Source organism: Sapajus apella, unplaced genomic scaffold (genome assembly GCF_009761245.1).
Source record: "Sapajus apella isolate SASKATOON/1434 unplaced genomic scaffold, GSC_monkey_1.0 scaffold8, whole genome shotgun sequence".
NCBI lineage: Eukaryota > Metazoa > Chordata > Mammalia > Primates > Cebidae > Sapajus > Sapajus apella.
Window position 1 is genome coordinate 18,512,493 of NW_022436948.1, and position 15,923 is coordinate 18,528,415.

At 36.2% G+C, this 15,923-nt stretch overlaps 1 protein-coding gene across 1 annotated transcript in view; it reads left to right on the top strand.

The window, feature by feature from the left end:
* Positions 1–9,837, top strand: part of ADAMTS5 (ADAM metallopeptidase with thrombospondin type 1 motif 5) — a 52,224-nt gene extending 42,387 nt beyond the window's left edge. The window contains exon 9 of the mRNA XM_032277101.1: positions 3,145–9,837. Within this exon, the coding sequence (XP_032132992.1) occupies positions 3,145–3,712 (568 nt within the window). The 3' untranslated portion in view covers positions 3,713–9,837. The remainder of the gene's footprint in view (positions 1–3,144) is intronic.
* Positions 9,838–15,923: the final 6,086 nt, after the last annotated feature.

The following is a 15,923-nucleotide window of genomic DNA, read 5'->3' on the forward strand; positions in this document are numbered from 1 at the left end:
TTAAAACATCCCTTCCCTGACAACATGCTTGAATATAAATGAATATATTTCTTCATGACAGACATTGTTCTTAGCACTGTGCAGATAGCCCTGAACAAAACAAGATTCCCTTGCCCCGCCAGCCATACTTTATCGGAGTTATATGAAAATCACATGCATTTATGGTAGTCAGGGAAGCTGGTCAGTGTCTGGAGTGTAAATGATACCAAGCAGGCTGTAAAGAAAAGGAATCAGGAATGCCAAGAGAATCATCTTTGCTAAGTCACTAAAAAATCAAGGCTCTAATACTCAGGCTTACTAGTGCTTGGGAAACTCAGTTTGAAGACCTGCAGCAATACTGCCCATCACACTGATTCTCATCAAGATGAGACAAGCTTTAAGGAACAAGGATAACCACCAAAAACCGGTTCCTTATCCTTTATCCTTTATTTTCCTTACTCCTTACTGGGCATCATTTAAACTCTGGACATACCCAGAATTTAATTTCATTTAACTGCTATAACATGATTGGCAGGGGTCAGGGTTTTATGCCTTGGGACATAGTGAAAAAGAGCACTAATTGGGAGTCAGGAAGCTGGCTTTTCTTTTTCTTTCTTTCTTTCTTTCTTTTCTTTCTTTCTTTTCTTTCTTTCTTTCTTCCTTTCTTCCTTTCTTCCTTTCTTCCTTTCTTTCTTTCCTTTTTCCTTTCTTTCCTTCTTTCCTTCCTTCCTTCCTTCCTTCCTTCCTTTCTTTCTTTCTTTTCTTTCTTTCTCTTTTTCTTTCTTTTTTGACTGAGTCTCACTCTGTTGTCCAGGCTGGAGTGCAGTGGCATGATCTTGACTGACGGCAACCTCCACTTCCCAGGTTCAAGTGATTTTCCTGCCTCAGCCTCTGGAATAGCTGGGATTTAAGGCATGGGCCACCACACACAGCTACTTTTTGTATTTTTAGTAGAGAAGGGGTGCCACCATGTTTGCCAGGTTGGTCTCAAACTCCTGTCCTCAGCTGATGCCCCTGCCTCGGCCTCCCAAAGTGCTGGGATTACAGGCCTGAGCCACTGCGCCCAGTTGAGCCTGGCGTTTAAGCCTAATACTGCCACTAATTAGCTCTGGAATGAACTTGTTCAAATACTTTCATATATCCCCATTTCATACCCTTTTTGTGTAAGATAATATATTTATCTCCAACATCACCTCCTTTAAGACAGGGTCTCATTCTGTTACTCAGGCTAGAGTGCAGTGGTGCAATCATAGCTCACTGCAACCTCAAAGACCTGGGTTAAAGTGATTCTCCCACCTCAGCCCTCCAAGTAACTAGGAACATAAGCATGCACCACCATCCCTGGCTTTTTCATTTTTTGTAGAGACAAGGTCTGCCCTATATTTCTGAGGCTGCTCTTGAACTCTTGGTCTCAAGGAATTCTCCAACATCCTTTTGACTTTGTTTGAAGCCACCATAGTTTCATGGATTCTTTATTAATATTAGGTACTACAAAAAACATCTGTAACAAAGTCTAATCTGTAATGTACTACAAAAATGAAAATAATGAATAGAATTATACAGAATAAGCAATGCTCTGCCCATTGCATCATCTCTCTTCAACAGGGTAGGAAGCTTTAACAGCTGTCTGGCTGTCACTGTAGAATAGATTGGCCTGTAGACAAGGGGCTTCCTTGGCGATAAGCTTCCTCTCCAATTCAGAGGAAATTCTGGAGTAAGGGAAACACACTTGGATTTTTAGCATGTGAATCAGAACTGGAAATGAGACAGTGCAGGTCAGCAAGTCAGTCAAACTGAGCAAACAATAGTATTCCTGTTTAAATAACTAGGAAAGTGGAATATATATGGACTTTATTATGAAATTACTTAAAAAGGCAAAAATTGGGGCAAAAGTTGACCCCTCACTTCATCCTCGTTGCTTAATTAGCATTTCCATCCAAGCATTCATCACAGGTTTATGGGTGGGGATTAAAGATATTTATGCCTTTGTCCATTTTCCTGAGCAGATGATTGCTCTTTGAAGACTTATATGTCATTCATCATAAAGTCTTTCTCAATCTATCATGTCTTATGGGCACTAAGAATTCAGAAAAAATTGCTAAGTTATTTTAAAAAATCCCCTTTTATGATGGTATTAGTAATATCATTACCCAATTTCAGAATTGTATGCTTCATTTAGTGGCCTGTCCTACAAAACCCAGAGTTCTAGTAGAAAGGGATACAGAGACTCTACTCATCTCCAGTCCAAAATCTAATTAAATCTGTGATCCCAAGTTAGTGTGCACATTGGAACAATGTGAGGAGTTTCAAAAAGTACTCTTGCCTGTGCCCCATCCTGGAAGATGGGGATTTAATTGGTCTGGGGTGTGGGTAGGCTCTGGAAGATTTAAAAGATTCCCACCTAATTCTAATGTGCAAGCAAATTTGAGAAACATTACAGAATTATATGAGATTAAGTGAAGGCATATCTTTGTCAGTTTATGTTTAAATATACCCCATTTTGTGCCAGAAAAAAATGTAAAGTAGATTTGTAAAGATGATAGGATTTGATAAGGATGAAAATGGTTGTATAAATCTTGAAAATTAGTATAATATATATATATATTTTTTTTGGAGATGGAGTCTGGCTCTGTTGCCCAGGCTAGAGTGTAGTGGTGCAATCTTGGTTCACTGCAACCTCCGCCTCCTGAGTTCAAGCGATTCTCCAGTGCCAGCCTCCTGAGTAGCTGGGATTACAGATGTGCATCACCACACCCAGCTAATTTTGTATTTGTAGTAGAGACGGGGTTTCACCATATTGGCCAGGCTGGTCTTGAACTCCTGACCTCAGGTGATCCACCTGCCTCGGCCTCCCAAAGTGCTAGAATTACAGGCATGAGCCACCGCGCCCAGTCATAATTTTTTTTAAATAAAGGCAGGTCACTAGCATCATCCTAATTCTGAACAGCTCAATTAAAGTGTATACAATATTGTAGTCTAAATGCAATTTTGTCATAAAAAATAATTTTTAAACCCAATTTTAATTTCTTAAATACATTAAAACTGTGTGTTAAGAAAAGACTTTCAGAGAATTTCTGTTTATTCACTTGTTAAGTGTTTACTTATTTTTTCTCCTTTTTTTTTTTACCTACCACCCCCACTTCCTGTGAACATTTCTACTTCCAGTAAGGGTTACACTGACGTGGTGAGGATCCCTGAAGGAGCAACCCACATAAAAGTTCGACAGTTCAAAGCCAAAGATCAGACTAGATTCACTGCCTATTTAGCCCTGAAAAAGAAAAACGGTGAGTACCTAATCAATGGAAAGTACATGATCTCCACTTCGGAGACTATCATTGACATCAATGGAACAGTCATGAACTATAGCGGTTGGAGCCACAGGGATGACTTCTTGCATGGCATGGGCTACTCTGCCACGAAGGAAATTCTAATAGTGCAGATTCTTGCAACAGACCCCACTAAACCATTAGATGTCCGTTACAGCTTTTTTGTTCCCAATAAGTCTGCTCCAAAAGTAAACTCTGTCAGTGGTCATGGCAGCAATAAAGTGGGATCACACACTTCGCAGCTGCAGTGGGTCACAGGCCCATGGCTTGCCTGCTCTAGGACCTGTGACACAGGCTGGCACACCAGGACAGTGCAGTGCCAGGATGGAAACCGGAAGTTAGCGAAAGGATGTCCTCTCTCCCAAAGGCCTTCTGCATTTAAGCAATGCTTGCTGAAGAAATGTTAGCCTGTGGTTATGATCTTATGCACAAAGGTAACTGGAGGATTCAGCACTGATGCAGCGGTGGTGAACAAGAGGTCTACAGAACGCACAGAAAGTCATGCTTCAGTGACATTGTCAACAGGAGTCCAATTATGGGCAGAATCTGCTCTCTGTGACCAAAAGAGGATGTGCACTGCTTCACGTGACAGTGGTGACTTTGCAATATGAAAAACTTGGGAGTTATCAAACGCCCCCTGGGCTTACAAGAAAGAAAGAAACACTGATGAATGTAGAATCAGGGGACATTTGAAGATGGCAGAACAGTCTCCCCTTTGTCACCTACCTCTTTAGAATGTCTTTAATGGCATCATAATCATTTTTCACCCATAATACAGTAGTTTCTTTTACTGTTTGTAAGTACATTCTCCCTTGGTATGTCACTTTATATCCCTTGGTTCTATTAAAATATACATATATATATTTCTATAAAAAAAAAGTGTTTGACCAAAGTAGGTCTGCAGCTATTTCAACTTCCTTCAGTTTCCAGAAAGAGCTGTGGATATTTTACTGGAAATTAAGAACTTGCTGCTGTTTTAATAAGATTTAGTGTATTTTGTGACTACAGGAGATAAAATTTCAGTCAAACAACCATTTTGACAGCAAGTATCTTCTGAGAAATTTTGAAAAGTAAATAGATCTCAGTGTATCTAGTCATTTGAATACATACACGGGTTCATTTACTTAAACCTTTGACTGCCTGTATTTTTTTCAGGTAGCTAGCCAGATTAATGCATAATTTCAGATGTAGAAGTAGGGTTTGTGTGTGTGTGTGTGTGTGTGTGTGTGTGATCAGTACTCAAGAGTCTAAAAACTAGTTTCCTTGTGTTGGAAATTTAAAAGGAAAAGAAATCATATTTCACTGTGTTTTAAATTTGTATTTTCACAACTATTTTCTCTTTCCAGCATCTGATATCTCACAATGTATAATATACATACAAAACACACAGCAAGTTTTCTACCATGTCCAATACCTTCAACATTGGTATACCTCTTACCAGCAAGCCTTTAAAATGCATTTGTGTTCGCTTACTTGTTTTGTTCAAGGGTTTGGTAAGACCTACAATATTTTGTACTTCTTGACTTAGTTTATTACAAACATTAACGATCACTTGGTAGTTAGCCACATTGAGAAATGGTTATCATTATTAATGTGGTTAATGTAGAAAAGTGGTTAATATTAATAAGACTGTTTCCACACGACAGGCAATAATTACTTAATTTTTTAAATCTAAGTATATTCTGACTGTACTAAAGATTTTTCCCAACTGGAAAGCGCTTGGTTGTACCAGTAAGTGTTTGAGTGATGAAATGTGATGATTTTCAGGAAGTTGTTGTTTTTGTTTCCATAGCCTGTTTAGGTAGGTTGTAAGTAGGTTGTAAATTTGAATAGTTAGACATGGAAATTATTTTATAAGCACACACCTAAAAATATATTTTTAGATGTTAAAATGTACACCTCCTCATCACCAACCTCACAGCTTAGAAAAATCTAAGGTGTTTCATTTCATTGGGATTGCTTTTTTTGTGAAATACTGCAAAGCCGATTTTTTTACAAAAATTCATAGTAATCATACCAAATGTGCCTGTTAAAGATTTTCATATAAAGATGCTAGGGAACCATTGTTAGAGGTCCGCAAGCTCATGAGAATTTATTTTTATTATAAGATACTTTTAATACAAAAGAATTATGTAACTGATCACTATATCACATCATTTCAGTAGGCCAGGAAAATAGATGTCTCACTGTTTTAAGTATTTTCTTAAGAAATTGCTTTTTAAACAAATAATTGTTTTACAAAACCAATAATCATCCTTTGGATTTTCATAGACTGACTTTGCTTTAGATGTGGTCGTTTTTTTTCTTAACAAATTATCAGTTTGAGAAATGAAGCCTGTACAAGGCTGATAACCTATACCTGTTGGAGATCACCCAATGCCAAGGGCAGAAAGCCAACCTAGTCAAATAAGTCAGAAAATAATAATAATAATAATAATCCCACTGCCATTTGTCTGTGCAAAGAGAATTAGGAGAGAGGTTAATGTTACTTTTTTCCATTTTGGAAATAATTTTAATCAAGTAACTCAAATGTGACTAAATTTATTTTTATTTTTTGTGGTTATATTCCCAACAACATTAAAAAATAATTGAGCGATAAATGTAGTTGTCTCCTACTCTGCTTCTCTTACTATACTCATAAATTTTTAATATGATATCAATGATTCATGTTTCCTCCAAATAGTGATGGTTTACACCTCTCATGGAAACAATCCTAGAGAGCTTAGAGCAAATAAACCACTATTCCATGCTTTTAAGCAGTTTTCTCTACCTTTTCCTTATGAATCTCACTAGATTGACTGAGGAATGTATGTTTAAATTCCTGGAGAAGATGATATGGATTGGAAACTGAAATTCAAAGAAATGGAGTGTTCAATTGATACCAAGAATTATGAACAAAGGGAAAATTCTATACAACTCAATCTAATTCAGACAAACTTTGTACTGTCTTTCAACTTTCCATTGATGCATCTTGAATTTTTAAAAAAATGTCTAGAATTCAGGATGCTAGGGGCTACTTCTTAAAAAAAAAATTTTGCCTGAAAATGCTCAGGTTTGTAAGAATCTAATCTCACTTACGTAACTAAGCACTTCGTAATAAGTTTTATTAAGTGCAAAGGGAGCCAGAAAAAAAATGACATTCATTTCCTCTAGAACAAAAAAAATTAAATTAAGCCCTGCCTTGCAAGTTAGAAATATAACTTGCATTGTTATAATATATTCAATAAAGTTAGCTTCCTTTGCCTTCCTGTGGAAACAGTTTTATCCCACTAAACTAGGAATTAGGGATGAATTACAAAGAAAAAGTTGCAGCACTGAAAAAAGGTAATTTATTGTTTTTGCAACTGGTATGTGAATCTGTGTGATAAAATTATTTATTCTTATTTAACAAAAAATGTGCAAATTTTTCTATATTTAAAATGTTTTGCTGTTCTACTTTTTAATTTATGCTTCATGTTTGTGTATAAAGTACACATTTACACTTTGTGAGTTTACATAACATACAGCACTGGTTGCTTTTGTATTTTTTTACAGAAAGCTTTCTGTGTGAAACAGGTGTATATGTATATATTCCTCGTGTATTCTTATTCTGATACTATCGTTTTTCTTTCCAAGGAAATTTTAATCTTTCATGACTAATAGTGTTCATTACTTGTAGCTATGATAATAAGTCTTTTACATCACAATAACACTAATTTTTCCCAGTCACAAATAAGAGAAATACTCAATGAAACAAGGTGCAAGTTTTAAATTTGGGTTCACAGATAGCCTAAAAGCTTCCTGTAGATGCTAAGACACAGTCAAAAATCAGATCCTTTCACTTCATCAAGGAACTTGGACAAGTTGATGTTGATATATTAGATGAAAGTTGTATACACTCAACTTCTGAAGGATACAAATGATAATAAAACCATGTGTTGTCCTTTTCTGCTTCAGAAATGCCCCCTAAAATTAGCATCATTTAGTCTCTAGTGTCTGTAGGATTCTACAGACAAGCACAAATAAATTAGATTTGTATGACAGATGCTAGTAGCTATAACTGTTTCTACAAATATGGGGTGTCGATTAAGAGAATGTGATGTTTTTCTACTACTGTTGAACCCTATGGAGTGATTATAGGACTTGAAATAGGCAAAGTCACCTCTGATGATATCAGCTTGCCTCTGCGATTTCAAAGCCTGATCCTGGCAATAAGACAAAGCACCCTGGGACACACAGCCAATCTCTGTTTGTGATATTTCCTCATTGATTCCATCCTTGTTAACAAGGTCATTGTAATGATTCAGGTGAGGACAGCAGCCAGATTCAAAGTCCAGAACTTATGCTGTTACTTAGAGTTAATACTTTGTAAAATAAGATTGAATTTAATAATGATCAAATTTTTCTAATAGTCTCTGGCAGAGCATATAATCTTGTTGGCATGATGGGTGAATATTACGAATGTCTTTATAATGAAATGATGCTATACAAATATATTTGCTAACATTTCAAAACTACTAAATAAATGAAATAGCCATGTGTACAGAAATGCTCATCTAAAGCTTTAATAGAACCAAATTCAAGACAACCTATCATTTAGACACACAGAAAAGGAACTTGTATGCTTTCTCTATTGTTTTCTCATTTGCCGACAATCGGTAGTTTTAGATTATCAAACAGGTAGATTAACTTAACTGGCTAGTACATGGAAAAAAATCTTCCTAATAACCATCTATTAGCATAATCTATGGGGATGATTTCTCAAATTATAGCATCGTGATGCCTATCAACTCTATAATGCGTAATTGTGTTCCATTTATTTAATCTATGAGAACATATTGAAATATAAAACCATGTATTAGTCAAAAAAAATGGAATACAGGTGGTGTTCAGATCAGCAAAACATTCATTTTGGCAAATGCCTGCCGGGGGCCATGATATCATTCTTAATGCAGATTTTATGGGAAACTAAAGGAATATGTTATTAGATGATGTCAGTTTTGACAAAAGTAAGACATTAACATATACATTAGTTAGCCCAGTTAATTGCATCCTACTAACATACTTGCACTTTAGCAATAATGTTGCTGTCTCTGGTCCTTATTTTGTGGCTCCAACTAACTAGACCATGTGGACTGTAAAGGCCAGATGAAAAAATAAGTAATGGCCCATCATCCTATAATGTACTGCCACATCAGTGTGACCCAAAAGTCTAACACTGTGAGGAAAACTGTGATTTGTAGGAAGAAAAAACAAAAAAACAGGGCATGCTTTTTAACTTTTTTTCACTTTCCTTTGGCACATCCAATGAAAAATTGTAATTTTTACTGAGGTGCTAACATCTTTCATGACCAGATGTCAAATGTGGTATTTCTGAGTTACTATTTTTCTACATGACTTTCCAGTTTGCAAGGAAGACCCCTAAGCTTTTTGTCAGGGTAGGGCACAACTTGATACTCAAAGTTTGGAAAATAAGCCCATCCAATGATTGTTTTGACCAACAACAGTCAGTGACAGAAACTGTATGTGCATCTGAGGACATTTAAGGGGTCATTAAAACTTGAAGAGCATCAGGCCAGAGTAGCAGACTTTTAGATGAGTCATATTTCAGCATTCACTAAGTCCTCAGTCTTTGACGTAAACTTTCATGTATATTTGGCCTGATTTTTTTTACAAGCTTTGCAATAGTTTAGGTTAATAGTAAACACTTGGTGACTATCTCAGCCTTTTCTTTAACAACTCACAATATATTAGAAACATGTCTACTTATACTAAGAATATATTTACAGTAGAAGACCACACTGCGTGACTTTGTAAAGCTAGACTTTTGATTAAGAAATATATAGTCTCTGGATAGTATTTTTGCATTACACACTCAGGCATGACATAAACATTGATGGTTCATCTTGCTGCAATTAGGAGTTGACAAACACTACTTACACATTTGTATGACCTATTAGTCAGAGGGAATCAAACACATGCTTTGTAAATAGACTTTGCAGATAACTAAATAGATTAAAATATATTGCATTTGATAGAAGCAATGGCACAAATATTTGGTTTCCATATTAGAATCTGTGAGTAAGGTCAAGTAATAAACCTAAGTAGGTATAACTGAGATTTTTAAACCTTGAAACTTGTTTTGATGGTAGAGAAAATCATTGAAGATTTACATACTGTATATAAAATGTAAATTATAAGCTGCTTATTACCCTCAATTTTCCAGAAGCAATGGCATACACTTCAGTTGAAAAACCAAAAATCTTGGAAAACTAAGACGGGTCTTGTGTAAAGTGTCTCTCAGCTATGGCAACCTTCAAATCTTAATCAACTATTTAAAGCATTACTGTGTCTTGTAGCCTGCATTCCACAACAGCTCTGTTATTCAGGTAAACCACTTGAACTGAGCCGTTTGGGACCTATACTGTAATATTTTTCATTGAGGAGCAATATCCTATTTTGTAAAGCATTTCCCTATGTGTGACTTTAAACTGTAAAATTAAACATTGCTTTTGTGGTTTCAGTGGGCTTAATAAATATAAATTGTAAACTAGGTTAAAGTATGTACTGCATATAATATGTGTTAGAGTTGGAAACTATTGTCCATTTATTTTTAATTTTCTCATAATGGTGGTAGCACCCAGCCGGGTCTCAGGGAAGCCCTGGGCTCTTCGTAATTTCTGTCATTGCTCACCCTCTTTGTCATAGATAATTAATACTTTACCTTAGTTAAAGTTCTATGAAACTATTGCTTCAAGTTCTTTTTACCAGATTATCAACCCCTGAAGACTGTGTACTATTAAAATTCTGGTGTTAAATTAGAAACAGCAACAACATAACCTACCACTTCATTTTTATTTTTTATATCTAAACTTAGTCCAGATATAAACAGTTTAGATAATAATGCATGCATAGAAATGCTTTTTACAAAACCTAAAATTGACTAGTGAAAGTCTATCTTATAACATTTATAACATTAAGCTTCCAAAGAGCTTTAATTTCCTTTAAAGTTGAAATCATTACTTTTTAGCATACATTTCAAACACTGAATTTCCTTCTCATATCAAATAGGATTTTAGAATTGTGGTACTTGAAATTTTCTCCTTAGGAGGATGTATACTTTTAACAAAATGATTTAAAACATCTATATTTTTTAAAAGATGGTAATACAAACACACACACACACACACACACACACACACACACTCACTAGCTATCAAAATATAGCTAAGATTTATTCAACATCTCATTGAGTTAGGGCCTGTGGTAATCACTCCACAAACTTTCTACTACAAATTTCTCCCCATGCTCTTTGGCCCTGGTGAGACTGGTATTAAGATTCCACATTACAGATAACAGTCACAATATAGTAGCCATTAATTATTATCTAGTCTATTGGCGCAAAAGTAATTCCTGTTTTGCCATTCCTTTTATGGCAAAAACTGCAATTCCTTTTACACCAACTGAATAGGTTTCACCAAGTGCCAATCACTGTTGTAAGCTCCTTAGATGGTTGTTATCAGTTGCTGGTTTCTGCAAGCACTGAGTCTTAAATCCTTTTGGACTGTCAATCTGAGCGAGGGATTGCAGGGTGGCTGGAGGACTGACTGTGCAAGATTAGAGAAATGGAGGGAAGCGTTTAGGTGCCCTTATGTGTCAGCCCCCTGAGTAAAAGCAAGAGCAATCCAAAAATTCCGAAGAAAATGGTAAGGAAACTATGGAGAATTAGGCAAGCAGTAAGGACAGAATCAGGAGCTGAGGTAGCATGGAGGATTGTGGTTTAAGGAGACAGGACAGATAATTTGATTTAGAAAACTAAGAAATTGCTGGTAAGAGGGTTTTTTTTTTTTATTCGTGTGGGGTTTTTTGGTTTGTTTTGTTGTTGTTTTTAAGTTCGCCATTTTACCTTACAGATTGGTAATGAGTCTGGTCAGACAAGGTCAAAAGCATAAAAGTGGTCATGGGGAAAGCTTTTAGATTAGGGGTAGAATGAACAAAGGGGATGCTTAGAAATGAAATTCTAGATGTTTGTGAAGTCGAAATCATCTCCAAGTCTCACATTCTGTTGGGTCTTTTTTGATATATTATTATTTTATCTGTACAATTAAATTCATATTTTCCCACAAAATAAATGATTATATATTATTCTGTAGACACAGGTGAGGGAGCATAGTGGAATAGCCTGCTTTTTCTAATTCCTTTCCATGTCTGTCACATAAGGAGACTCAGATCTCAGAATGATTAACCATCTGGGGCAGCGTCTAGCCCAAGACCACACTCCAATGAACATTCACAAGATTTTCTGCAATGTAGGTTTCTCCTTCTACTTCCAACTGCCTACAATGCTTTGTCTCCCTATTTAAGCCTCCATTGGGATTTGCCTTGAATTGGAATTACAGACATTTTATTGTTGTTCTTTATTATGAGAAGCATCTAAATTTTGGAAAGCATGGAAGAATATTTCTTCATCACTTATAAGTAGAGTGCTTTCAAAAATAGTGGCTGAGCCACGTTTTAGATTTAAAAAGAGTATTTTATCTCCAAATATGTTGAGAAGCATTAACTTCTTCATCTTCCAGATATATCTGGTACCTACTAGACATGTCTGGTACCTAGATGTTTCCTTACTGTCAAGCTCCTTTACCATCCCTCTGCCTGTTCAAAGATGTTGCTTTGAACACTCAAAGATATTCAAAGCAAGATCTTGCTCCTAGGACCTTAGCTGTATTTTTAGGTAGTTTCAAGATGGGAGCTCAGAGACTGGAGATGAATAGATTGAGGCAGAAGATACAGAAGACACAAGAGCCTATATAGGTAGGATACTAGGGAAGTGCCTATGACCAGCTGTAGGAATGCCAGACAGAATATTAGTATATGAGAACAAGAAATAGATGTCTCTTTTTAAAAGATTATCATAAGACCAGCTAGTTCATAGCTCCTCCACTGCTACCACATGAGTAGAATCCTTCAAGCATTTCTGTCCTAAACAACAGCAAATGCTTCTGTATGGGACTGCCTGCTGCCTTCACAGCCAAACTAATCATGAAAAACATTAAGTGAGATCACTGAACTCCTCTGCCAAATATTCTCCAACACCTTCCTATCTTACTGAAAGTAGGAAACAATCTTCTTTCCATGAACTTCAAGGTCCCACGGGATCTGATACCACCGACTTGTCTGATTTCCTTTCCTTTACTCACGACTTGGTTCACTCTCCAGCTATTTCGCCTCTCTGCTATTCTTTATAGCAACAAGTTTAAACCCTGTCCAGAATCATTTGCCTAAAACACTTTTCTCCAGGTATACACTGGCTTCCTGGCTTCCTTCAAGTCTCTACTTAAATGTTATCCCTCAGGGAAGTCATCGCTGACCACCCTAAATTAAATAGATACATCCTTCCTTCGTTTCTGTTCATGTCACTTTTAAGTTCCTGAAACTTCGTAATATCCTCATTTGCATAAGTCTGTTATCCCTATCATACACCCAGGTGTAGAAATGTATGTGCTTTGAGAGCATGCTGTTTATTTTTTATCATTGCTGTATTACCAGCTCCTAAGAAGATACCTGGCATATATTCAGTGTTCAAGAAGTACTTGTTGAATAAATGACTGAATCAATAAATTGATGGCAATCGAGGCAAATAATAATTATTAATGGGTTCAAGAAATGGTTGATGATGTCTCCACAAAATGGGAAAGATGTGGGTATGTAAATATTTTAATAAGTAATGCTATTAAAAAAAATTCTTCAGAAAAAATTCAAGCCAAGGTTAGTCCCAAGAAGTAGAGGAGCCATGGTAGATGGGTAGTAGCAAGAACCTGTCTACTTGATTGTAAGACAGATCCTCAGTTCCTGGTATGACACCAATGTGGGAGACAAAATTCTAAAGATGTGCCCCCATAGTTCCTGTCCCTTGATCATTCAATCAAAAACAAATTGAGGTACTGCTGTGAAAGTATCGTGCATATGAAATTAATGTTAATAACCAACAAACTTTACAATAGGAAGATTAGTCTAGATTAATTTGAGGGCCCAGTTTAATCACATGAATTCTTAAAAACAGAAGAGAAAGGTAGAAGGGGAAATTAGAAGAATTCCAAGCCTGAGAACGAGTCTGTGCACCACTGCTGGCTAGGAAGTTAAAGAAAAGGATCAACAGGCTAAAGGATTCAGGCACCGTCTAGAAATCTGAGAATGACACATGGCCAACAGGACGGCCAGCAGGGAAATGGGAACCTCAGTTCTACAACTTCCAAAGAAAAATGAATTCTAGCTAAAACATGAAGGAGTTTATTGGAATCAGATTCATCCTCAGAGCTTCTAGAAATAAATGCATCCCTGCTGACACCTTGGTTCCAGCCTTGTAAACCCAGAGCAGAGAGCCAGCTGAGCTCTGCTGAGCTTGGATGTCTATGAACTGTGAGATTATAAATGGATTGGTAAAGCTGTTGAATGTTTGATATTTGTTATGGTATTAATAGAAAATGAATATACACATGAAAACAAGGAAGAATCTCAAGCTAGAGTGGGTTATTAGAAAAGCTATCATGTTAGACCCATAAGAAGAATGAACAAGGTTACAATCCAGTTATTGGGGTCGATGTAGGATTTTTTGTCTGCTCCTTAGCTCAGCTAGGTCCGGATTCTTGCCTCATGATCAGGAAGAATTAGGCAGGCAGACACCACAGAGTGAACAGAGTAGAATGTATTAAATGAAAGGAAAGCTCTCAGCAAAGAGAAAACGTAGAGGGTGCTTCCCTTTCCCAAAAGCATGAAAGTCCCCTAATATGACTGAACCTGGGTCTTTGCAGGTTTTTCAGGCTTCCTCTCCCTCTTCAGGTATTTAAGGGCCTTTCTATGTGGCCTCTTCAGCAGAGTATTCTTACAAAGTGGCTCAGGATTCTTAAGAACAAGCATTTCCAGAAAACCGGGTGGAATCTACAAGGATTTTATGATTAAGCCTTGGAAGTCCCAGAGCATTCCTTTGTAACACAACTAATTAAAAATTAAAATTAAAAATTTCGTAATGCCATGAATCAATAAGATTCAAAGGTACTTCCTTGATTCTTCTAGAAGTTGAAAAATTATAAAATATGCCACTTTCCACTTTGGTTACCAACCTTTTAAAGTAAATTTTTCTTTGTTAACATGTCTTTTCTAAACACTCAAAAAGGAGGCTTTTATTTCAGAAATGATAATGTTTAGAATAACAAAGTCATAATCAATGAGTAATAAGTTATCAATGAGGAGGAAATTACTACCCTTTATATTCATTCAAGTATAAAATACTGCACTTGCTCTTAGCCAAAAAGCCGAGGAGCAATCAAGTGCAAAATAAGCAAACTGCAGACAAGAAGTCACAGTCTTATAATTAACTTACTGTAGCAGCTCTGACTGGAAAAGCTTCTTGGTTGAGGATGAATTGATTTTTATTTGCTTGTTTGTCTCCCAGTCTGAATGCCCACCACTGAATAAAAGGTTTCAACATTTCTGAGAGGTGTTGTTACTTTGTGAACCAGAGGTGTCCAGATGGAATGTGGACAGGAAGTACCCAGGGACCATTCTGTGGATCAGGATATAAGCAGGCCCCAAATATAAGACTGGAAAGAATGTTTTTATCTGTTGTATGTGTAAAGTTGGACAAGACATCTTCATTTTACAAAAATAGATTAAGCCAGTTGTGTACAAGACTATAATGAATTGTTCAGGCATTTGCTGGGTCATTTCCTGAGTAACTGAAACCCCTCTAATGAGGAAAATGAAGACTTGGGAAATATGATATCTAGAAAATGTAGATAGCCTTAATTTGGATCCATTTAATGAAGCTACAGTTAAGTCCCAGCTCCATTCAAGTGATAGAGCTCACTACTAAGTCCTATGTGTTCCTCTGCCATTGCTCCACTGAAGGCTGATCAGAAACATGCATTAATTAGTATAAATCCATCAACACAGACTTTAAAAGGCACCTACTGCTGACAATTGGTCAGGAAACTACAGAAAGCACAGCTTGTATGTTGCACCCTCCTCATACTGAAATAATGAAACAATTTTAATGTCCTTTGAGTATTTCTAGAGTCCATTATTATAGTTACCATTTATTAGAATCAGACTCCCAAGCAATTTCTGAAATCTTTGCATTGATTAGTCCCCATTATGTAAGCTCAAGTGACAAAATTAGACATAAAATCCAGAATTGTCATTGTAATTTTTTTTTACTTTGGCGTCATGGGAGGAAACAGAAATCTCTCCAAAATAGGCCCCGGTTCGCTGTTACGGTTTCTTGAAAATAAGTGTTCTCTCAAAATCCTTTAACTTTGATCTTTCATTTATCCTTTTCCAAAAAGTCTGTATTGTATAAGAACTTAACATTTGATGGAGGGGAACAAATGCTTCTTCAAGAACCCTATTAAAGCTGTAGGTTACTTAATAAATGAGCATGCATACAAAATATTAGGTACAACTTTGAGCTAATTCATATATCTCCAGAAGCTAAATAAGATAATCCAATGTAACATAAACAGAAAGAAATGTGCTGCAAATGGAAATTTTCTAGGAAGTAACTTCTTGCAAATGAAAATTTTGCTCCTAAGATTAGAATATATTTGATATTCACTGATGCTTTAAACAATTCTTGAGCAC